The 24,730-nt window shown below is 40.6% G+C and overlaps 1 protein-coding gene across 2 annotated transcripts in view; it reads left to right on the top strand.

The window, feature by feature from the left end:
• Positions 1–82: 82 nt before the first annotated feature.
• HAUS3 (HAUS augmin like complex subunit 3) overlaps positions 83–24,730 on the top strand; it is a 141,624-nt gene continuing 116,976 nt past the window's right edge. The window contains exons 1-6 of one of the 2 annotated variants that reach the window (XM_019711531.2): positions 4,049–4,185; positions 4,750–4,809; positions 5,350–6,397; positions 7,359–7,798; positions 9,370–9,598; positions 16,195–18,589. In XM_019711531.2, the coding sequence (XP_019567090.2) occupies positions 5,489–6,397; positions 7,359–7,798; positions 9,370–9,598; positions 16,195–16,428 (1,812 nt within the window). In that variant the 5' untranslated portion in view covers positions 4,049–4,185; positions 4,750–4,809; positions 5,350–5,488 and the 3' untranslated portion in view covers positions 16,429–18,589. Of the gene's footprint in view, positions 4,186–4,749; positions 4,810–5,349; positions 6,398–7,358; positions 7,799–9,369; positions 9,599–16,194; positions 18,590–18,713; positions 18,858–24,730 lie in introns of those variants that run through there. The other variant, XM_074320283.1, reaches the window with a different exon arrangement.

Raw genomic sequence — 24,730 nt, 5'->3', positions numbered from 1 at the left:
CCCTCGGCCTCTGTAGGGGGCCTGAGCCAACTGGCCACCTTTGGAGCCTCGCCGCCCCGCCCGTGCCTTTGCTTTCTGGGACACCCAGTCCGATGGTCATGGTCTTCCCGCACCTGCTGGCCGGCCACCACTGAGACCCTCCGGTCACTGGTGTCTCCTAGACAGTCACACCTGGAGCTGAATGAAGGTGGAACCCCCACGACCCCCCCCACACACACATGCCTGTTTGCTAACCAGGAGCTCTTCTGCTGTCACTCAGACTGCCTCTGGCCCTGTGGCTGAGCACTGACTCATGAAGACAGCTTGGCCCTTAGGGCACTCCATGCCAGCCAGGTGCCCTTGGTGGGTGCCCTTGGCCTGCCTCCATGTGCCGTCCCATACAGTGGCTGCTGGTTCTCTGAGAAACCCTCCCTGGACCTGTCCTCAGTGTCCCCAGAATGTCCTAGGCATGGCCTCTGCCTCCCGCCATCAGGGACTGTAGTGTGGGGAGGGGTATGGAATAGCCAGCGCAGCCCCAGCAGTTAACAGGAAGGAAATGCCCACCTGGAGTGATGGGCTGTCCTGGGAGCCCAGGGCTGCCACACTGGACATGGGGCCACAGCACATCGGAGATGGCTTGCAGGGACCTGCAGGATTGAGGGTGTCTGTGGGAGAGGATCTGAGTTTCTCCTCCATCAGGGAGCAGCAGGCAGCAGTACTCTGGCCTTTGGAGTCTGTGTGACTCCCCCTGGGGGCACCCCTAGAACACAGGGGACTTCCTACTGGGAATGTAAAGGGGGCCATTTGAATTCCAAATGTTACTGACTTAAAATCACCACTATGTACTGAGGCCTGAGGGCTCCAGGAGCTGTGCTAAGCCCTGATGTAGTTAGCACCTGACACGCTCACACTGGCCCATGTCACAGGCAGGAAACTGAAGCTCAGGGAAGGTACCCACCTTCCCCAGGTCACCCACCAAAAGGTCTGACCCTGGTCCTCTGGGAAGCCCCTCTCGCTACATTCCATCCCCACCTTCTAGGCCTGGTTTATAGCAAGCACGCTCCAAAATGGGACACCTGCCTCTGTCTTCTTGGCAGCAAGAATAAGCTCGGATAGTCTTGTTGCCCCCATCAGCTCCGGGTGCCTTGGTTTGTTCATCCACTCCTATACTTTCAATTCAACACACTCCTGCCTTTGCTGCCCTCAGCACCCACCACCCCATCCTCAGCTTGCAGCCCCCTCTGGGAAGCGGGCCCTGAGTCTCCGGTGCCCCTTCCCATCACATTTTTGTTGGAATTATGGCCACCCAAATTGGGAGCTGGTCTCATCTGGGCTAATCAGCAGCATTGTTTCCTTTCCTCCATTCCCAGTCCCGAGCCAGGCCCCCAGGACACCCTGGCCCCACAGGGATCTTTCCAGAAGGCGAATGGGATTATGCCACTTGCCTGTTTAGCTCCAAGTGGTTCTAAACTCCTCGTGCCTCCCTGCCTTCTTCTCAGCCTGTCCAAAGGCTCTTTTTGAGACCGCATCCCCCCTCCCAAGCCCCTCTGCTGCCACTTTCCGCACCCCCCAACCCGCAGGGCCATTTTAGTGAGCTCTGGAGTTTGAGGAGTGAGTTTTCACCTTTGCCACCTGAGTGTCAACATGATGGAAGACAGACTCACTCTTCACCCACTCTCCTCCAACCCCGCAGTGCAAGCCTTATCTTCTGCTTTCTTCAGAATAGGAAGCATGCAAAGAAGGAGTGCCACTTTCTTGCTCAGTTGGAAACCTGGAGTCATCCAGGCTTCTCTGGCCAGCAGGCCCCAGGCTTCTGCCCTCAGGGAGGTCTCTGCCCTGGGTACCCTGAGACAGCTCGTTCCTCCTCTCCCCAGTGCATTGGAGCCTCCATTCATCTGTGTCTTGCCACCTTTTGTCACTTTTGTCCCTGAAGAATCAAGCTGCTAACATAACTCTGTTGTCACTCCTCCGCTTGGACGCGGCCCCCAGTCCCTACTGCTTGAAGAATGGAGTCCGGCCACCATCACTGAAAGTACAGCTACAAAAAAATGATCTTTAACATCAGACTACAGTTTGAACCCATGTAAAAAGACATCGTCCAAAACATAAAGTACATTTTAATATCAGTGGGAGAAAAAGAGTCCTGCAGGAAGGAGAAAAAGAGAAAAAGAAAACAAAACTACGTGATGCTTCCAGCTTTGTGTTTAGGTCTATTTCCTCCACTCCATTCTCCTGGGCTTTCTGGGGGAGGTTCATCCCCCAGTTCCCTTTCTCTTTTGACTCTGCAAGTACCCCATTAAAACCCTATATGACTTTGATCGGAGGAAAGAGCTTGTCCTGGAAGTAAGTGTAACATATTTGCTTTCTTAACTTCCAAATGCAATCTCAAGAGCTGAAATGCCCTAGTAAGTCAACTTTTCAAAGAAAAGTTTCCAAGTCTGTATAGTTGAACCTATTGTGTTTGTCATTTGTACTCTGGGAGACAATATCATTGTGATTTTTACTTTATATTTTTATGTTGTTGTTTTTTTTGACCCCACAAACATCTTTCAAAGTCAGTCATTCAAAATCATATGGAGAATTTGTGGGCCCAGGATATGACCCAGGAGTCACTAGGAAAAGTGGGCTTCCCGACCACCTTGGGTGCTTGGGGGTCTCATTCTCCTGTCATTGGGGATCTTTCTATAAAGTAGCCCCTTTTCTTTCTCGCATCTTCTGGTCCTCTAAGTTCCTCCTCACAGTCCATAAATATCCTCAAGTTCCTCCCATCTTAAAACAAAACAAAACCCAAACCCTCCCCTCAGCTCTGCACTCCCACCCCCCATCTAATGTCATTCTGCTCCTTCTCTTGCTCTCTCTCCTTCAATCTTTGCCTCCTCAGCAAAATTTCTTGAAGGCACTGTCTGCACTGCCTCACTTCCTCCCTACAAGCCAGCTCAGCTCCTGTCTCCTGCTGCACAACGTGCCGCCTCCCAGTGCCTGCCCCCATGGTTGGCTGAGGGGCTTCTCCTGGTCCAGGGGCTCTGACCTAGCCTCTCAGCTCACCAGCAGGACCCACTCCCTGCCCCGTTTCAGGCCGGGCACCGCCCTGTAAACTTTTTCCCCTGTAATGTTTATTTTTCAGATCATTTTAAGTTTTATTGTCTTTTAGAACAGGCGAGTAAAAAAGTAAAGTTAAAAAAAGTAAAACAAATTAATAGGAAGTATTGCAACTGACGATTAATTCGTGATGTCTGCCTTAGGACATTTTTTCCCTCTCCTAAAAATAATTTTTAAAAATATCCATAAAGACTTCTGCCCTTCCAATGTCACTGGAGACTAGGACGTTGTCTAATAAGGTATCTTAGTCATTTGATGCGGGGGTGGCAGGAGCACTAACTATGTGGGAAGGACGAGGATCCAAACCTTGCATATTTAGGCATTGATTTGTAGAAGACTGGTAAATAAAAATGACTTTTGTCTGGTAGAGATGCAAATTAATTCCGTCCAATACAGATGAGAACCCAAAAGGTCTTATTCCATTGGACTGTAATCAACCAGATGTGCACAGAACTTCGCAATCTTATTTCAGCAATCCTTCCTTCGCTGACTACACATGGCCTGCTTCCGGCATCCTCTTCGGAAATGATGTTTCATCTTGAGTTTAAAACGTCTTTAAAAGTTAATTTTGAAAATGGGATTGTGGAGGAAGTCAGCCTGACCCTCAAACTGCTTTTGCAAAATAAACGTTCATCGTAAAATATTGTAAAGCGAGTCATAACAGCGAAGCCTTAAGACCACCAAACACTACTCCGATTGCTTTAGGGGTTTGGGGTACAGGAGGGCAGGAAGCTGAACCGGGAGGGAAAGCCGGTCCTGGAGCCGACCACACAGCAAACGGGTGCAGGGCTTCAAGGCCCTGCCCGCAGCCCGAGTCCGACCCCACCCCGCGAGGCGACCCTCGCGTGGCCCAGTCCCGCCCCACGCGCGCCTCGGCCCCGCCCCCGCGGAAGAGAGCCAATCAGCTCGCTTCCTGCAAGTAGACGCCCGCCTTCTTCAGCCCCGCTTCGTCCGATACCGCGCCTGCGCAAACGGTCATTCCTCCCCCACCCCCGCGGCCCCGGCTGAGCCTTCGGCGCGAGCGCAGTGACGGGGCTCCCGTGAGGCAGTGCGAGGCGCGGAGCGGGGCGTTGGGTTGCGGAGCTGGCGCGAGCGGTGGTTCCTGAGGTAAATGGCACCGGCCTTGCAGTTCTGGAGCGGCGCCGACCACCCGGCTGCCCCTGCTTGTGGGAGCCCCTGGGGACTCCTTTCAGGCGCGCGAGTCGCTGCCGCAGGGCGGGGAGCCCGGCCGGCTGGGGCCTGGGGCGCGTGGGAGAGCGAGGGGGCCTCGGGTGAGGGGCGGGGGCCCCGGGGGCCGGGGCAGCTTTGTCCCTGAGGCGCGGTGGGGACGCGGGCCGACGCGCCCGAGCTCTGCGGAGTCAGTCCGTCACCTGACGGCGCTTATGCAGTTTGTCTTTGACGCCGACGTGGTGGTTTTTGTGGACGTGTGTCTTATTAACAGCAGACGCTTCGTGACTGAATGACACAAAAAACAACCAGAGATTTTGGTGCGAATCTGTTAGGTTTACGGTTAATCTGTCTGTACGACTTAACCACCGTCACCGAAGTTCGATTAGTTAAATCGTCGTGCATTACTCAGTGGTGCCTTTGTTGAAAAGTAGCATGTCTGAAATGTTTTTATTTAATGATTGCTCAGTTCTTCAACCTTAAACCTGATTTTCTCTGCACTAGGTTGATCCTTTCTGGACAGTGATTCTTGAGCGAATGGCGGATGGTAATTGACTGATTGAGGTAAATATTTAGTTGACTTTTCTCAAAAACTTACGTTTATTTTTATTTTCTTAGGAAGGGCAGGGAAGAGAGGCAGCTTAACCACATCATGGCTTGGACTTGTTTATTTTGAATTAAAAGCTGAGCTAATGCTCAATAAAATATAACATATTGTAAACCATTTTTATGTTTGGAAAAAATAAGACTTTCACCGTACTAGGTTTTCATTATTGTTGCAGTGTTCTAAGTACCGTATTTTGCCGTGTACAATGCACACTATTTTGCCCAAATAAAAATAAGGATGTGCATTGTACATGGTAGTAGTAAAAAATTAAAAGAAATATTTTTCCCCCTGAAAGTTTGTGCCAAAAACGTGGGTGCGTATTATACACGGCAAAACACGGTAATACCCTTATTGTTTGTTTCATCTTCATCAAACATTTCAGCTACAACTACCTCTGGGTTAGATGGTACCATATATTTTTTGATACTTATCTGTATTGTCCTTTTAAAAATATGGTCACCTTATTTGTGGTCTAATACTTGTCTTTTCCCCCCTAGGAGAAATCATAGACTCTAAAAATATTTTTCCCCTTCTCTATGGACTTAACATAAAATTAGTTTTGTTTATATTTGGATTTATTTTCTAAATCCAACACCATAAACCCATATCACTTACAGAAATTTGGGTAGTTAAACCATGAGTTGTGGAAAAGATTTTGTGGAAACATTAAAAAAAATTGACTATCCCAAAGCTGATATTCTTAATGGGGAAGATTTTGACTGGTTGTTTGAGACTGTTGAAGATGAGTCATTTTTGAAGTGGTTTTGTGGAAATGTGAATGAACAGAATGTATTGTCTGAAGAAGAATTGGAAGCTTTTGGCATTCTTCAAAAATCAGGCAAGCCTATTCTAGAAGGAGCAGCATTGGATGAAGTTCTTAAAACCTGTAAAACTTCTAATTTGAAGACACCGACCCTGGATGACAAAGAGCTAGAGAAATTAGAGGCTGAGGTTCAAACTCTGCAGAAATTAAAGAACCTTAAAATTCAGCGACGTAATAAAGGCCAGTTGATGGCTTCGGTAACTAACCACAAATCTCTGAAGTTAAATGCTAAAGAAGAAGAAGCCACTAAAAAGCTGAAGCAGAGTCAAGGAATTCTAAATGCTGTGAATACTAAGATCAAGAATGAACTTCAGGTTCTTACAGATGGAGTTGCAAAATTGATGATGTTCTTCAGACGTTCTAATTTGGGTCAAGGGACAAATCCACGGGTGTTTTTATCTCAGTTTTCTTTGGAAAAATACCTAGGCCAAGAAGAGCAAAGCACAGCAGCATTAACTTTATATACTAAAAATCAGTTCTTCCAGGGTGTACATGAAGTAGTTGAAAGTTCAAATGAAGAAAATTTTCAACTTTTAGATATACAAGCACCATCTATTTGTGATAATCAAGAAATCCTTGAGGAGAGATGGCTAGAGATGGCTAGGCTGCAGCTAGCATACATTTGTGCTCAACATCAGTTAATTCACTTGAAAGCGAGTAATTTGAGCATGAAGTCAAGTATAAAATGGGCAGAGGAAAATCTTCACAGCCTCACTAGCAAGGTAAGCATGAGACATGAGGCTGGATTCATATTGTAATTGTTAGCAATGGGGGATAGAATATTGATATTTAGAAAGGGGGATATAATAAATCAATTGTTCAGTGCTTAGTCTGATAAATCATTTCATACAAACAGGTCTTCATATTAGTGGAGGGCAGAATTAGGAATTGTAACCCCAACCACATTATCTAATTTTAAACAAAAGTACTTGTGCATTCTGAATTTGACGTTTGTATTGGCTCAGATACAGATGACACTGAAATTCCCTTTACGATGTGTGGGTAAATAACCTTATTGCTGTGCCTGGGTATTCTGCCTTGTTTGCCCTGACCGGAGCATGGTGCTAATGAACTCAGAGGTCTAGTTCAGGGGACTGAAATCCTGATTCTCTGTTGAGAATGTATAGGTGTATTGCAGATACCCATCTGCTGTCCTGGAAAAATCGCTTTCTTGGTAATGTAACTGCTATGTAGTTGAGTAAAAATACAACTTTGTGAAACTGAACACCAACACCAAGTCAGTGTCACTGACAAACTTCGGAATAATGTATGAAGTCCTGTCATTCTGTGGAGGTGTTACAGTCAGCTGACAGACTAGGAGAATAGCTACTGAGATTATTTTAATTTTAAGAAAAACTTAAATAACATATGTTTGCAATCAGTAGTGCTAATAATTTTTATTGATTAAGACAAGCATGACAAGATCTCTATTTTGGTAGCCATTAATTACTATGTGTACATGTGGTAGTAATAGCATTAAAATTTAGCAGTTTATACTGGCTTTACCCTTGTCTTAGTCCATATTTTTCCTTTTTCAATTGTGATTTTGTCTTTTGCTAACACGAGATTATTTTTTATTAGTGAGCATGTTATCTGATAACCTAAAATGGAAAGTGAAAATAATTTTTAAACTACTTGAGCATTATATATACAGTTTGAAATGTAATTGCTTTCTTTTTATAGGCTCTTGGCAAAGATAATTTGGATGCTAAAATTTCTAGCTTGAACAGTGAGATTCTGAAACTTGAAGAACAAATTACTCGTATAAAAGACAGAAGCTTGCCTGCTGTGGTAAAAGAGAATGCCCAGTTATTGAATATGCCAGTTGTAAAGGGAGATTTTGATCTGCAGATTGCTAAACAAGACTATTATACAGCAAGACAAGAGTTAGTTTTAAATCAGTTGATAAAGCAAAAGGCATCATTTGAACTTCTGCAGTTAGCATATGAAATTGAATCAAGAAAGCACTGGGACATACACCGTCAACTTGAAAATCTGGTTCAAGAACTTAGTCAAAGTAATATGAAGCTCCACCAGCGATTAGAAATGCTAGCAGACCCATCAATATCTCATCAGATAAATCCAAGGAACACCATTGATAGCAGGGATTATTCTGCTCACAGGTATGCTTCATTTTAATATTTTTTTGTTTGTTTTGTAAAATACGAGAGAGCTTGAACTGAAATTGTGGAAGTTTAAAAAATTCTTTGTACTCCACTTTTGGCCTTTCTATTCTCCCACTTTTCTATGCCTCTTTTTCCTTTTTGCTCCCTTTTCCTTTCATGTTAAATCTGGAAGTAGTTACTGTAGAGCTGAGGTGGATGGGTTGGAGGAATTGAATATATACAAGGTCCTACGTTTAGGCACCTTTATTTAGATGCTCTGTTTGAGATTTGGGGCAGAAGTTGAACTACAGCAGGAAGTTTGAGTACAGCTTAGTGTACAGTAGGTATTACTGGGCAGAGAATTGCATTTGGAGAAGGTGACAGTAGAGAGGAAGACTTCAATTCTGTGTCTAGTCAGGTTAGTTGATGAGAATGAATGTTGTTTCCCACCTTTTCTGGATGTCTAAGCAATTGATGGTATGAGGATTCTGAAATTGGATGGTTAGAGTAGTCAAAGGCCTAAAAAACCTGGATCCTACTGATTTTTCTCCAGGACGAGAGGAAAATCATCTAATCCTTTTGTTTTCTTAATGAAATGAGGGGCGTAGATAGGGCTGCCTCGTTGCAGTTTCAGAGGGTGGCATTGACGTCAGGACCTATGTGAATGGCGCCCTCTAGAATTCTGTTGTCACATCTCAGGAACAAAATTGTCAGCCTTGGGCTTGAGCTAGTTTTAGGAAGTCTGTTGCAACTTGTTAAAATATTAGGTTGGTGCAAAACTAATTGCACTTTAAACAGTTAAAAATAATTGCAAAAACCGCAATTACTTTTGCACTAACCTAATAATTAAAACACACACACACACATTAATTCTAAGCAAAAGAGCAGACCCTTTTTTGTCAGATGTGTGTAGAAGGTGCTGCCTCTCATTTTTCCATTTGCCTGGTAGGATTTTTCTGCCATTAATGTTTTAAGTATTAAAGTGACCTCATGGCTCATCAAGAATTTAATTTGTCAACCAAATATGAACAAGACTGGAGGAACAAGTTTACTATTACTATTTATGTAGCTCTATTTTTTTTACATTTTTTTATATTTTCAATTTTTGTTTTTAAATCCACCACAGTCCTTTAAAATAGGTAGATATTAAGATGTGAAAATTAACTCTCAGAGGTTGACTTGATCCAGGTTTCACATAATAGCCAGAACTCAGACCTAGGGCTTCTAAAGTTCGTTGCTGTTTCTGCTACAGCACAGTTAATATCTGTAAAAGAAGTGTTTTCTTGCGAGGTATCTGAAATGTACTTTCTTTGAAGTAAGTTAATGTCAGTTAAAGTAAAAAAGAATTTTATATCTAAAACTTGGGAAAATGGGAAACTGGGGGTTCAGATACAATAATTAGAGTATGTATTTCTCTAATGAGATAGTATTTTAATTGGAATGTTTTCAGTTACTTGATTTGGCAGCAGACAGATTAATATTTTTTAAGTTGTTAACCATCCCAAAGACGCCTTAATATAGTGGATTGTAATTTTGAAAACTACTGACTTAAGGATTTTTTTTTCTAATTTTTTATTTTCACATTTTAGGCTTTATCAACTTTTAGAAGGAGAGAATAAGAAAAAAGAATTGTTTATAACCCATGGAAAAATGGAGGAAATGGCTGAGAAATTAAAACAGGATGTTTCTTTAGTACAAGATCAGTTGGCAGTATCTGCTAGAGAACATTATTTCTTTGTGTCCAAACTGAATAATGATGTGGACGTGCTTTGCGATGCTTTGTATCAAGGAGGAAACCAGCTTTTGCTTAGCGATCAGGTGGGTGCTTGCCGTAGTAATTAAAAATGCTTTAAAAAATAATGTTCATTGTAAAAGATACTAGAGAAAATGTTAACTTGAGGAAAATACTACCCCACATCCCATTGCCCTAATACAAAGTTTACTTTTTTATAACTTGTAGTTTTTCAGATAGTTTTGATAGTGTACACAGAATTTTTTAGACTTATAAAATATTTTAGATATATGAAAATATGTAATGCTTATGCTAAGAATTTAAAAAATAATAATAAAACCACCCCTGTATTTTTTCACCTGTCTTAGAGAATTGTCCTTATATTTTTAAAATACTCTGTATATGCTTAGTGACAGCATGTCCTCCTAATAGCGTTCCCCTCTCTTCTTTAAGGAGTAACTACTATGCTTAATTTTATCATTTGCTCTTACTTGTAGTTCTATTACATATATATATTTCTAGACTATATTGTTTAATGTGTTTTTCATCTTTACATAGATGGTATTGTATGTATTCTTCAGTAACTTGCTTGTTTCTTAATATGATTTTGAGATTCATCCATGTTGATGTATACAAAGCTGTAGTTCATTCTTGGTTTTCTCTTTGATATAGTTAGTATTCCACTGTATGAAATCCCATAATTTAATTATCTGTTCTGTTGACAGACATTTAGGTTATTTCCAGTTTTTGCTACTATAGATCATACTGCTATGGACAGTCTTGTTACATGTCTCCCAGTTGCACATGCATGTGCGTGTACACACACTGTCACTCAGGAGTGGAATTCTGGGTCACAGGGTCACTTCTACAGGGTACATCAAATTATTTTCCAAAGCAGTTGTACCATATTGTACCAGCAGTGTACTTAGCAGTGTCCTAAGATGTTATTTATCCACATCCTTTTCATCACAGCATTGTCTGATTTATGCATTTCTCAGTCTGTGCATACAAAATAGCATCCCATTGGTTCCTTTCTGTTGTTTACTGGCCATTCATCTTTTTTCTGAAAATTACTTCTGTCTCCTTTGCCTGTTTTAGATTATTTTTAAAAAATCCTTTGTAGGAGTTATTTATATATTTTAAATGCCAATCCTTTATCAGTAATGTGTGTTAAATATATTTACTCCCTATTTGTGGCTTGTCTTTTTATAGTTTTTTGGTTTTGGCTTTTTTTAGTATTTTAATTTTGATGTCATTTATCATTCTTTATGATTTGTCCTTTTTATATCTTGTTGTGTATGTCTTCTTAAGGTTTGCTCTTAACATCATGATATCTTTTATTTAAGGTATGTTTAATTTTAGGTTTTGATCCACTATGACTTTATTTTTATGTATGACGTAGAGTTCTAATTTTATTTATTTATTTTTTCCCCTATGAATAACCAAATTGTCCCATCACCATTTATTGAGGCAATACAGACACTTGTCTTTCTGGTGAAGGGAGCCTCTTAACATTAAAAAAAAAATGATCCTGCAGTGCTTTTGCCTTCATGTCTGTTTTGTTAGATAGTATGGGCACTGCCACTTCTGAACCTTAAACTGGGTTCAAAGTCCACGAGTCTTTAGAGGACCTAGGTGATTCCTGTCTGGGCTCTAATTCTAGCCAAGGGCTCTTGCACTTCTGGGCCATCCTGATCTTAAGATTGTTGGAGTTGGGGCGGCCGGATAGCTCAGTTGGTTAGAGCGCGGTGCTCTTAACAACTCGGTTGCCGGTTCATTCCCCACATGGGCCATTGTGAGCTGCGCCCTCCACAACTAGATTGAAACAGCTGCTTGAATTGGAGCTGATGGGTCCTGGAAAAACACGCTTAAATGAATAAAAGTTATAAAAAAAGATCGTTGGTGTCCTTTGAGTTGTTAGCTTATTGTGAACAGGGTCTCCTGTTTGAGTCCACACTTTCCGTAGACCTTGGACTTTTCTTTTTCTCCCATTCATCTTGTGAGTCAAGAATCATAGGTTCTAATTTTCTAGGATTGGCAGTTGCCCTAGAGTAAAGCTGCTGCTGGGCTCCCTTACCAATCTGGGTTGTTTTATGGACTTGTAGTTCCTTTTGATGTCTTGTTATCTCTTTGTTGTTTTTAGGAAGCTTTTGTTTTGTTTGATTTTTTTTTTTTTAAATATCTCATTTAGCCTTTTATATTTTTTTCCTATGGGAGGATTGATCTGAATAACTAGACTACTTTTTCTTGAAACAGGAAAGCTTGTGATTTTTTTTTTTTAATAATTTTTATTCCAGTAAGCAAAAAAATTTTTTTGTGATAAAACATACAAAATGTTAAGAATTTTCAGTTTTAACCATTTTTCAGTATACAATTTTGTGGCGTTACGTCCATTCCCAGTGTCATACAACCGTGACCACTGTACATTTCCAGAACTTTTTCATCTTCTTCAGTCCCTCTATTCCACTTTCAGTCTCTGGATTCAGTTACTCTTAGTACTTCATAGAAGTGGAATCATACAACGTTTGTTCTTTTGTGTTTGGCTTATCTCACTTAGTATAATGTTCGTAAGTTTCATCCACATTGTAGCATGTGTCAGAATTTTATTCCTTTTTATGGCTGAGTAATATTGCATTGTATGTATATGCCATATTTTGTTCATCTGGTCATTTGTTGAAGGATACTTGGGCTGTTTTCCCCTTTGGGCTGTTGTGAATAATGCTGTTATGAACATTGGTGTACAAGTATCTGAGTCCCTGTTTTCATTTCTTTTTTAGTGTGTGTCTAGGAGTAGAATTGCTGGATCATATGGTAATTTTATGTGTTGTGTTTTTTATTTTATTTTATTGGGGAACAGTGTGTTTCTCTAGGGCCCATCAGCTCCAAGTTGTTATCCTTCAGTCTAGCTGTGGAGGGTGCACCTCAGCTCCAAGTCCAGTCGCCGTTTTCAATCTTTAGTTGCAGGGGCACAGCCCACCATCCCATGCGGGAATTGAACCGGCAACCTTTTTTTTGAGACGTTGCACTCTAACCAACTGAGCCATCCAGCCGCCCCTCTGGAAACTCAGTGGCAGCTCATTGTCTTCAGTCTAGTTGTGGAGGGCACAGCTCACTGGCCCCTGTGGGAATCAAACCGGCAACCCTGTTGTTCAGAGCTTGTGCTCTAACCAGCTGAACCATCTGGCCGCCCCGATAATTCTATGTTTAACTTTTCGAGGAACTCCCTAACTTTTCCACAGCAGCGCCACCGTTTTACATTCCCACCAGCAATGCACAAGGGTTCCAGTTTCTCCTTATCCTTGCATACACTTTTATTTTCCGTTTTAAAAAAATATGTAATAGCCATACTAATGGGTATGAAGTGATATCGGTGATTAGTTTTGGTTTTTTTTTTAAATCTATTACTGATTTTGTCTTGTTCCAATAAATAGTTGTATAAAAGTCTTATATGATTGTGGATTTGAAATTTTCTCCTTCTAGTTCTATCAGTTTTTTTTTGTTTTGTTTTGTTTTAAATCAGTAAATGTTTATTGAGTGCCTGCTGTGTGCCAGTTTTTTTCTTTATATTTGAATTTATTTTATAAGTTATATCCAAGTTTAAAATTGCAGTGAGTTATTATCCTGGTAGATTTAATTGCAGTGACTTGAACCATTTAGCATTACAAAGTGACCCTCTCTATTCCTATTATGCTTTCTGTCTTAATATTCTTTTATCTCATGTTACTATTTCTATGTCATCTTTCTTTTGGCTAGTATTTGCAAGGTATATGCTTTTTACCTTTACTTACATATCTTTTTTATTCCTTTTTATATACCATTATGAAATAAACATTTCACTGTAAATAATTTTCTTAGTTTTTAATGTTACAGTACTCCGTTGATGTAATTACCATGTCAAGTTCTGTAGCCAATCCACCATTGTTGGATTCTTGGATAATCTTCATTTTCTTTTGATTGCTCTTGGAAGACATGTATATCTTGTGTATGTAGCTTCTTGTTGGACACTTTCCTTTGGGTAAATTCTTGGAAGTAGAACTATTGGGTTTCTTGAGTCTACACTTTTTTTTGTGTTTGTTTTTTGCGATACTGCATTTTGAAGGAGTTGTACCTGTTTACAATGCCACCAGCAGTATTGAAATGATCATGTGGTACACCGTCATTTCATGAATTACTAAGGAAAAGCTTTTTTAGTTAAACTGACAATATTTTCTTACTTAGAATTTTTATTTCATACTTATTAAAAGATCCCTCTTAGGTGCATATAGACCTAGATTTTTGTAATATCACTCTTGAATATAAAAGAAAAAAATAAGCCAGTTAAAATAGGGTATTTCTAAAGCTTCACATTCAGTTTCAATTCTTCTGTGTTATTTTTTGACTCAGAGTGGTCTGTATTTTTCCACACTATACATCAAGGATATTGATGATAGCAAAAAATACTAATAACCTGATTAAAAAGTGGGCTAAGGACTGAACAGATATTTCTCCAAAGAAGACATGCAAATGGGCAATAGGTACATGACTAGATGCTCAGGGTCACTAATCATCAAGGGAATGCATTAAACCACAATGAGATATCACCTCACACCTGTTAGGATGGCTATTTAAAAAAGAAAAAGACATTAAGTGTTTGTGAGGATGTGGAGAAACTGAAACTCTTGTACACTGTTAGTGGGAGTGCAAAATGTTGCAGCTGCTGTGGGAAACAGTTTGGAAGTTCCTCAAAAATTAAAAAAAAATAGAACTACCATATGATCCAACAATCCCACTTCTGGATATTTAACCAAAAGAATTGGAATTAGGATCTCAAAGAAATACTAGCATTCCCACATTTTTTGCAGCACTACTCATAATAGCCAAGATATGGGAACAACCTAAATGTTCATCGGTAGAGGGGTGGATAGAGAAAATGTATATACATACAGTGGAATATTAGTCAGCCTTAAAAAAGGAACTTCTGCAGTATGTGACAACATGGATGAACCTTGAAGAAATGATGCTAAGTAGAAGAAGGTCACAAGGACAAGCAATGCATTATTCTGCTTATATGAGATCCCTGAAATAGTCACATCATAGAGGCAGAGAATAGCACAGGTGGTGACCAGGGACTGGGAAGGGGGACATGAGAGGGTGCTGTTAATCAAGCAGGTGTAAAGTTTCAGTTGTGCAAGACGAAAAACGTTCTCGGGATCCGCTGTACAGCGTTGTGCTGTACTTCGCAGTTCTGTGCTGCACTCCTAAAAATCCATGAAGGGGACAGCTCATGTTAAGTGTTCTTACCACTATAAACTTTTTTTAATGTCGGTAATACGGCATTCTTTATGTGTGTCTGGTCAATAACAATGACGTGATACTCTTGATTATAAAATGCATGTTAGTTTTGGATATTTTAAAATGTGATTGTAGCCTAGAATCACTAAAATATGGTGATTTCACTATAATCTTATTGGATGTCATTATTTAATGTTTTCCCTAGCCTAGTGAGGTACAAAATGCCATCCAAATTTAACTTAACATTTTTATTATTAATGAAGTTGAATATTTTTCAGTATCTGCAGGAGTATTATTTTAGCAATTGTTAACAAAGGTTTTTAGTATTGAAAGTAAAGGTGAGATTGTTTCTCATTGTATTAGCGTTTACCAAGTTTTTCCTCAAAGGGAGACCACTTATTGTAAATATACTTGATATTTTTTTAAATGCAGTTTTAGTACTGCGCTCTGGCTTTTATGACAGGTGTTAGCTGTCATTCTTGAACTTGCACATTAGAATCACCTGGGAGCCTGTTGAAATGTAGCTTTCTGGCCCTGTCACAGAGTTTGAGTAACTTTGAACAGAGTAAGGTACAGGAATCGGTATTCATAACTGGCACCCACGTGATTACCATGCTTGTGGCCTGTGCTGAGAAGCTCTGGAACGTTCTGAGGTAGTTTGAACTACAGATTTTCTGAGAAGCTCTTTGGTAGTACTGGCTGAAATTGTATAGGAGTAGAATACTTAATTAGAAAGCCATGGAAACTTGTTAAAAAATTGCTTTTAATGTTAGGAAGTGAGGAGTTTCAGTTGATTAAATGTGATGGGTCCAGCATGTCTAAGTTCTTGAGCAGGACAATGACGTGATAAGTCAGGATTGTTGAATGTCACATGTACTTTAATCTTCTATAACAATGTGAAAAAAAGAAAAAAATGGAGATTTTTGATGAGGTAATTCTTTTTTACTGGTAATTGCTTTATTTCAAGGCTTTCTCTGTACCTCCTATGTTTAGAATAAATAGAGATTAGGCTGAAATAAGGTTTGATTAGTTGAGCACAATGTAAGCTCCATGAAAGAGATGGTGTTTATTCTTATAATCTGCAGTCTCTGAAACAGTGCTTGGCATGTGGCAGGCATTCAGGACTATTTTTGAATGTACGAATATGCAGAACAGTTTTTACATATCAAGTCTTCTTCAGGGAGTAAGAGTGTGTTTTGAATCACTTAAAATTGCCTATCAGAAGTTGTTGCAATTGATCTTACATAGAATTTATATTAAACCTATGGATTTTTCATTTTCACTTATTGTTAAAACTGTGGGAGTGATGATTATATCATTTATATTCTTTCCTTGTAAATTACATTTTAAATTTATAATTGTTGTTGTAAAAAGAGTTCTTGAATTAAAAGCATTTTTATTTTCTTTTTAGGAGTTAACGGAGCAGTTTCATCAAGTAGAATCTCAGCTGAATAAATTAAATCATCTTCTTACTGATGTTCTTGCTGATGTGAAAACAAAAAGAAAAATTTTGGCGTCTAACAAATTGCATCAAATGGAAAGAGAATTATATGTATATTTTTTAAAAGATGAAGGTTATCTGAAAGAGATTGTGGAGAATTTAGAAAAGCAATCAAAGATTAAGGCCGTTGGTCTCAAAGATTGAAAATTACTAAAAACTGAATTTTTACTACATATGCTCTGTCTTAATGTTTTATGTATTAGGAGGAGAATATAGCAAATAACCACTACTAGGATTTTAAATTTGAGGTCAATGGAACATTGAATGAATTCAAGTGTTATATCAGTTTGTGTTTTTCTTAGGTAACATGTTTGTTTAGAGTACCAGTGCTTTACATGACTTGAACATTTACTTGGTGGCACTTAGTCTTGTTAACGTTTTGCTTATAGGGAAAAAGCATTACAGTAGTCCCGCCCTTATCTGCAGTTCCAGTTACCCGTAGTCCATTGCAGTCTGAAAATATTAAATGGAAAATTCCAGAAATAAACAATTCATAAGTTTTAAATTGTGTGCCATTCTGAGTAGCATGATGAAATCTCACACATACCTGCTCAATCCTGTTCGGGGCTTTTATCCTCCCTTTGTCCAGTGTCATCACGCTGTTTAAGACCTGCCTGTTAGTCACTAAGTAGCTGTCTTGGTTATTAGATCCACTGTTGCAGTATTGCAGTATTTGTGTCCAACTTACCCTTCCTGTACTTAATGGCCCCGAAGTGCAAGAATAGTGATGCGGGCAGTTCGGATATGCCAAAGAGAAGCTATAAAGTGCTTCTTGTAAGTGAGAATGTATATATCTATGTATGTATATATGTATGTAGTATGTACAGGAAAAAGTGTGTATATGGTTCGGTACTGTCTGTGGCTTCAGGTGTCCACTGGGGGTCTTGGAATATATCCCTCGTGGATAAGGCGGTCACTACTGTATTATATAATGCAAATATTTTTTAGTAGTTATATCTACTAATTTTTTTAGAAATAGAAATTTTCTATTTAAAAAAACTGTAGAACTTTGAATCAGCCTTGTTAAAGCTACAGACCTTAATATATGGAATAGCCAAGTCCCTTCATAGTTGACTGTAAAGTCAAATTCTGCCCGTATTCCCTCCTAATCTTTTGCTATAGACTTTGAGATTCTTAATGTTCCTACTTAGACCACAATGAATGTCAAGTCTCCGTGGCCCATTGTTTATTTTAACAGGGTTCTGGGGACTCAAAATTTCTGCAAGACAGATCTCAGCAGTGTGTGTGACTCTACATGAATGACTTCCACATGAATGACTTCTAAATGAAATTTCAGAATTCCATAGACATGGTTGCTCAAAAGATGTAAAATGCTATTCTAATCAGCTTCTTTGGAGTGAGAACACTTAAATGTTGGGCTATTAGTTGGGATACAAGTGTAGTATTTGGACAATTAGAAATTATTTTAAGGGTTGGTATAAAATAATTTGTAGTAGTTTATTAGTTATTACATCAAATATTTCCTTAGTGCCTGATTTATACATGGCCTGTGTTACTTACCATGTAAGCTTTATAAAGGTAAGATATATTACTTTCAGGAATATTTTTGCTTTAGAACTAGATTACTTGCTCTTAATATCTAAAAACTACGTTATAGGTGGTCTTTATGGAATTTTTCAGCTATCACCATCAGAAAATGGGTATGTTTAGGTAACATGACCCCTGATGATTTTTATAATCCATTAAACAAAAATGTTTTGCCAATTGTACATTATTTAAAAATTTATTAAGTAGATCTTAAAATGCTTAAAAATTTCATGGCAAAAAATTTGGTCAGATTTTGCTCTTAGCTCCTCATGGGTACTTTTTCCTTTTTTTTTTTTTCCTATTCTACGTTGGTATAGAGAATATACTTAAAATTTTTCTTTTCTCCAGTAATGTGGAAAAAAATATGTGACCTGGTTTCCTTGCTCATGGACTAGCAAATTCTGTTTAGTGTCAGATATGTTAGATGTCTGACCAGCTACTTGATGATTTGCACTGTCCCTTGCAGACCTTCACCCCCTTAGCCCAGGGGGCCAGTGCGAGTGGAAGGATGTTGGGTTGTGTATCTATCATAATCACGCAAGTCAGTTAAAAGTAATTTTTGTGTTATTTATGTTTGAGGATTATAACAGCCATTTGTTTGAAATCTCAGGAAGTATTTCAATAAATTGCTTCAAAACTGGTTACCTAGAAAATATGTTCTTCACTTTGTTACCTGTTTACCATAACATCCCAGTTGAGCCTCTAACTGTTGCTTTCTTACTATGCTGTCTGTATTAAAGGAGACGATTTATGCCTATTTCTTGTGGTTGTTAATATAATAATTTTTATGAAAATCTCTACATAAACATTTTCAAATAACTTGTTTCTTATTTTGAAGTTTCAAAATTAATATATGGGTATTGTGTTTATTTTATGTTTAGGATTTATGAAAATGGATAATTCTGAGGCATTTGTAGGCTTTGAGCTCTGTAAGATACCACTTTCCAGTGTTGCTCAGAAGATTATGTCTGCTATGCATTCAGGTGATTTAGTGGAGTCTAAGAACTGGAGAGAGAGTGAAAAGAGTGAGTAATTTATGAACCTATCTTTTGTTAATTTGAATGTTAATAATTCTTCAGACTAAGGTTTGGAAGTGAAATGGAGCAGAATTGCTCTGTGGGACTTACATTGTAAGGAAGCTCCTGCCTACAAACCATGGAGCCCAGCTCCCCCTCGCTGTACTCATTCACTGCTGACTGAGCTCACTAAATCTAACATTCTCTTAGCTCTTCATTGCTTTGAAAATGTAACACTGTCTTTCTGTTCCGGACATTTCTGTCAGACATCCCCTTTGAATCAGACCAGCTGTTTAACCGTGCCTGTTGCTTCAGCCTGAGCTATGGCGTCATTAAACCTGTACATAGTATAGTCAGCCCTCCATATCCACAGGTTTTTGCATCTGCAGGTCCAACCAACTGCAGATCGAAAATATTAGGAAAAAAAAATCCCAGTAAGTTCCAGGAAGCAGCCAAACTTGAATTTATCACAGGCCCAGCACTACACTGAGGCCGCGCAAGTGAAGTGACGTGTGGGATAACCTGCTGTCGCTTATATGCCAATGTGGGTTACACATCAGTATTCCGTTTTATGTGAGGGACTTGAGCGTCCACAGATTGTGGTATCCCTGTGGGTCCTGGGACCCACCCCCCGCGGATACTGAGGACGACTATTTGCTTATTGTGTGTGGTAGCCAAGAGAAGTGTTTTTGACAGTATGTGTATTACATTGCCATAGAAATTTGTAAACCGTTAGGTGGCAAAGATCAGTGGATCATGACAGAATAGTAAAAGCAGTGACGTGTTTACAAGTGTGACAAGTGTTTGGGATACCTTTTTTTTTTTTTTTTTACTAGCAAAGCAGTTTTATTTTAAATTTGTAAGTCTTGGCCAATAATTTGTTTTCTACAGAGTAAGTTATAAGTGAGTGAGATAATTGAATAATTATAATGAGATGAAATAATTGGAGACTATTGACAAATGTAAATGTGGTTTCTTAACATACAGCAGCACTTAGCATTTTGATCTGTTCATATTCAGGTATCTGTTGCTTGTGTGTCTTAACTATAGTAGGAGTTACTAGCAAAGGAACTGGTAAGAATTTTGGGGTGTGACGACATACCTAGCAATCTATCGTGTTTTAGGAGGAATGATGGTGGTGGGGGATAGTAAAGAAAGATAAATATTTAAACATCAAAGAGCTTTCTCCTTTGTCCTGTATACGTGGCTTTCTAAAATAAAAGAGCAGTGTGCACTTGACAGGTGGAAATGTACTTCCTTTCAAAAACTGATAAGAACAATGAAATGCCTCTGGTAGTATAATGTGAGTAAGTCTCTGTTGAGCAAAATTTCTGGCAGTCACCCCATCTCACGAACATGTCATGTTCTTAAAATATCCTGTTAAAAACACTAGTTTTCACAAATGCATTGAGAAGATAATGAAAAAAGATAAGGTGTTTTCTGTCAAGTGTTTTGGATTTGGAAAAATAGTGGATTTTCACAAGGACTCTATTATCTGCTGTTACATAACACCAGAACTGCAAACTTAGTGACTGAAAACAACACACATTTGTTATCTCATGGTTTCTGTGGATCAGGAGCCTGGACAGCGTAGCCAGGTCCTCTGTGGGGCTACGGTGCAGGTCGCAGCCAGGGCTGGGGTCTCATCTGAAGCTCGAATGGGGACGCATTGGCTTCCAAGCTCATAGGGTTCTTGGCAGAATTCAGTTCCTTTCTCCGGTTCTCTCCATAAGGCAGCGTTTCATTGTCTAGCAGCTTTTTCAAAGACAGCAAGATTGTGTGTCCCTAGCGAGACTGACATTACAGTCTTATGTAGCATAATCACAAACATCCTAACACCTTTGTTTTGTTCTGATGATTAGAAGTGAGTCAACACATCCCGCCTACACTCAAGAGGAGGGAGTCACAGGGCATGAATACTAGGAGGCAGGGGCCGTGGGGCCACCGTAGAGTCTGCCACAGGGTCCCACCAATTTTATTCTTACTTTGTAGAATTTGGATGAAAGTTGGATTGCTGGTGGGTTACTGATGAATGATGCTGGACCTGAGACCTAGTGGTTCCTGGACTCTTGTCAGATGTTGAGCTGTTGTTACGTCAAATCCTTGTGTCTTAAAAATAAAATACTGTAAATCAGCATTTAATTGCTGAAAGCCCATTTAATACCCGATAAATATCAAAATTGAACTCAGAAATCAGTGGAAATAAACTATAGTTATTTGCTTTTACAAACACTACATTATCAATGTTATATGTCACCTTGGGGTCTCATTTTCTGATCTGCCAGACTAACTGAGGTATGTATGTTGAGGTACACATCCAGTAAGGATTGGACTGTTTAGCTTCTTGCAGCAAGATTGATCTTTTATTTAAAATCCCTTTGCTGGGGCTGGCTTGGTGGCTCAGGCGGCTGGAGCTCTGTGCTCGTATCTCCAAAGGCTGCTGGTTCGATTCCCACATGGGCCAGTGAACTCTCAACCACAAGGTTGCCTGTTCGACTCCTCGACTCCCTTAAGGGATGGTGGGTTCCACCCCCTGCAACTAACAGCAGCAACTGGACCTGGAGCTGAGCTGCGCCCTCTACAACTAAGACTGAAAGAACAACTTGAAGCTGAACAGCACCTTCCACAACTAAGATTAAAAGGACAACAACTTGACTTGGAAAAAGACCTGGAAGTACACAATGTTCCCCAATAAAGTCCTGTTCCCCTTCCGCAATAAAATCTTCAAAAAAAAGAAAAAAACCTTTGCTGTGAAAACACTGAAATTCCAGCTTAGTGAATTAATATAATGAGGACATCATGTAACTACCACTTATATTGCCAGTACCTCAAAATTTCCTTCTGAGTAAAACCCTCTCCCTGCTCAGAGGTAACCATGATCCGGACTTAGGACAACCTCTTCTCACTTCCCAGTCACGGGCATTTGTGTTGCTCCAAAGGCCTTTTTGGCAGATTACCCGTCCCCCACCCCCGAGTCTGTCTTTCCTCCTGAGTCACACGATCAGCCGACATGGCTCAGTCTCCCTGCTGCTGTCAGTGGGATATGCGCAGGTGGTGTGTCCTGGTCCAGGGTGGACCCGAGGACAACCCAGCTTGCTTCCTAGCTGGCCTCTTGCCTTCCCTGCAGTCGGAACCTGAAATGTCTCCTTTCCAACCGTGCGAATGCTAACGGGGTCCTGGAGGATTGGGGAGCAGCGTGCTGCAAGGAACCCGGGCCCCCGAGTGACTTCTGAGACAGCTGCCTCAACACAACGGAAATAAACTTGACTTTTTGTTCTTTGAGCCACTGTGTTGTGTTGTTGGGTCTTTTGTGACCAGTAGTTTAGCTTTTTACCTTAAATCATACATCTTTAAACTAGATGCAGAATTGGTTTCATCTGAGTTGAATTTTCATTGTCATTTTATTCTTCAGTAATTCTGCTGATAGTTTGGTAACTATTGGGGGAGAAGTTTTCAGGGTGATTTCAAGGTTGTCAGCTGCCCTGGTGCTCTGATAGGATTATGCATATGATTGAGCATGTGTTTGTTAGACCATGCCTGTTTTGTCTAAGGACCTACAGAAATCAAGTAACATTTTCTAGTACACATTTATCCATATTCTTTTTTATTTTAACTTGGTAGAGCTTAGAGGTGAATATGGTGTCCAGTAAAACAAAGGTATTCTTACAGACATTACAAATTACAAGTTTGAGACCACAAAAGGTAGATACTTGTTAACACGTTGCCTACGGATCACGAGAATCTTCACGAGGGATTTAAACCCTGCTGTACGCAATGTGTTAAAATCCGATTCATTCATGTGTATGAAGTGTCTTTATTCCCATATCTCACGGAAATCTTTGCAAAGTTTCAAGGACAGATAACTAAATGACAAAATAGATCTATTTTGATCATATTCATTCTAGTCAAGAGTATATGGATTAACAATTTCTACTACTTTTATTTCTGTCAAATAAACATAAGGCCCTTCTGTCCCATCACAGCAAAGCCTGCTAGGGGTTGGACTTCTGGCCCTGCCCCTCAATCAGGCCTGCCTTGCCTCTTACTTGCTTTTCCAGTCGTTTCCTAACTGCTGTCGCCTTCAGTTGATTGCCACTTGGTCTTGCTTTGCTAGAATTAGCTCAGCTCTTGTCCTTGCTCTCTGCAAAATTTCTCTATAGAAACATGCTCATGAATTCCTGCCTGTCCCACCACTTACCCACTTACTTTGGGCCCCATTCAGATTGGACTATCACTTCCAGACACCTGTGACATTTTCCGACTATCCTCTTCCTACCCTTTTCTCCTTCACTCAACTCGTAGTGGTGGTGAAATCCACGTTTTACAAGCTTCTGTGCAAATACACTCCTTCCGTTACCATCATGCCTTGCTGGAAGTAAACTGCGTTTGGCTCCTTTGCAGCTCAGTTGAGAGATCTTAACGGGAATTGTTTTGGGTGCTTTAACTGTTGTTGTGCTTTGAGTTCTTTGAAGGCAGGGTGAAGTGTGTGTTTTCCCGCGGGTGGACTGATCGGTGAAGTCAGCTTTTACTGGTTATTTTCCTCGGTGTTTTTTGGGGCTCTTTATAATGCTTTGGGAAAAGTTTGGTTTTTGTTTTTTTAAACAAAAACCCAAAACTTGAAGGCCATAATCCCACATTAAAAAAAGGTTTTTTACATTCTTACACATGCATGTAGTGAAAGGGTCCATACGCACACGCTTTCTTTGTTCAGGCTTTCTCCTCTTTGTTGAGCCCTCTACCCTACTGCGAGCCATGTAACGACTTAATATGTGCCTTTTGTATTGTCATTTGTTTCCATGATTAGAACTGCACGTGTGGCAGTGCTGTGCTACCCCTTCCTCCAGGGGGATTGGCTGAGGCCTTGGTTGTAACTGTGTCGCATTGGAACCTCCCCTTCTCTGGGTCCGGCTCCCCAAGAACCCCTCCACCCCTGGTAAACTTCCTGCCTGCACAGCTCAGTCTGGTTCCCAGGGAACCTGATCTACACTTGGTGCGGGGAGTGGTCTGAGAAAACACATTGTGCTTTGGAGCTAGTGACCCTCAGGCAGGCTGGCACCGATGACTTCATCACAAGTTCAAGGTGGAATCCGAATGGCAGCAGTGTGGTTCAAACTTCACTAGGGGTGGTTGGCCTGGTGTACCCGTGGAAGCAGCTGTGATTTGAAAAGCGCAAGGCGATGGAAGACATTGGAATGGGTGGCTATGGCTGGGAATAACAGCCTTTGGAAAAAGACAGGCTGATTAACTAGCCATTACAGGCTAAATGTGATAAGCAGAGGCCTTTCCTGCCTGCCTGGAGTGGCCACCTGCAGGCACAGGCCTAGTGCTAGGTGCCAAGACGGGCAGAGCTCCAGAGAAGTCGGATTACTCTGTGCTGTGCTGCCTCAAGGTCGGGCTGGTCAAGAACAGGGACCCTGAGATGCGCGATGGGGACGTCAGGATGGCTGCGTTCAGAACTTGAATCCCAGGTACCTCGGCCCTACAGAAGTGGCTGCTCCTCTGTTAAAGGCTAGTGCCCCACCCCTGCCACTGCTTGAAGACCAGACTAGGCTTCTCTCTTGAAGAGTAACCTGCTCCCTCAGGAACTGCCACCTCCTGCCCTCCCTCCTGGCCATTGTGTCTGCATGACCCACCCAGGAGGTTCCACCCAGGAAGTGCTGGCCTGTCAGGGAGCAGAAAGCATACAGCAATTTCAACAGGGAGCATTTACATTTTTAGCTAGCAATGGATTCGCTACCAGTGAGTAACAAGAAGTGTAGAGACTATGGTGATGGCAGACACGGAGCAGCTAGTGACCTGAGACCGAGTACTGAGGAAGTAATGAAATGGGGGCGACTTGGCCAGGTGGCGTCCATCAGCCTGTCATCTGCTGTCCCAGCTCT

Source organism: Rhinolophus sinicus, linkage group LG02 (genome assembly GCF_036562045.2).
Source record: "Rhinolophus sinicus isolate RSC01 linkage group LG02, ASM3656204v1, whole genome shotgun sequence".
In the NCBI taxonomy this organism is placed as follows: domain Eukaryota; kingdom Metazoa; phylum Chordata; class Mammalia; order Chiroptera; family Rhinolophidae; genus Rhinolophus; species Rhinolophus sinicus.
The sequence above is the reverse complement of the archived record's forward strand: the minus strand, read 5'-3'. Positions and strand labels throughout refer to the sequence as shown.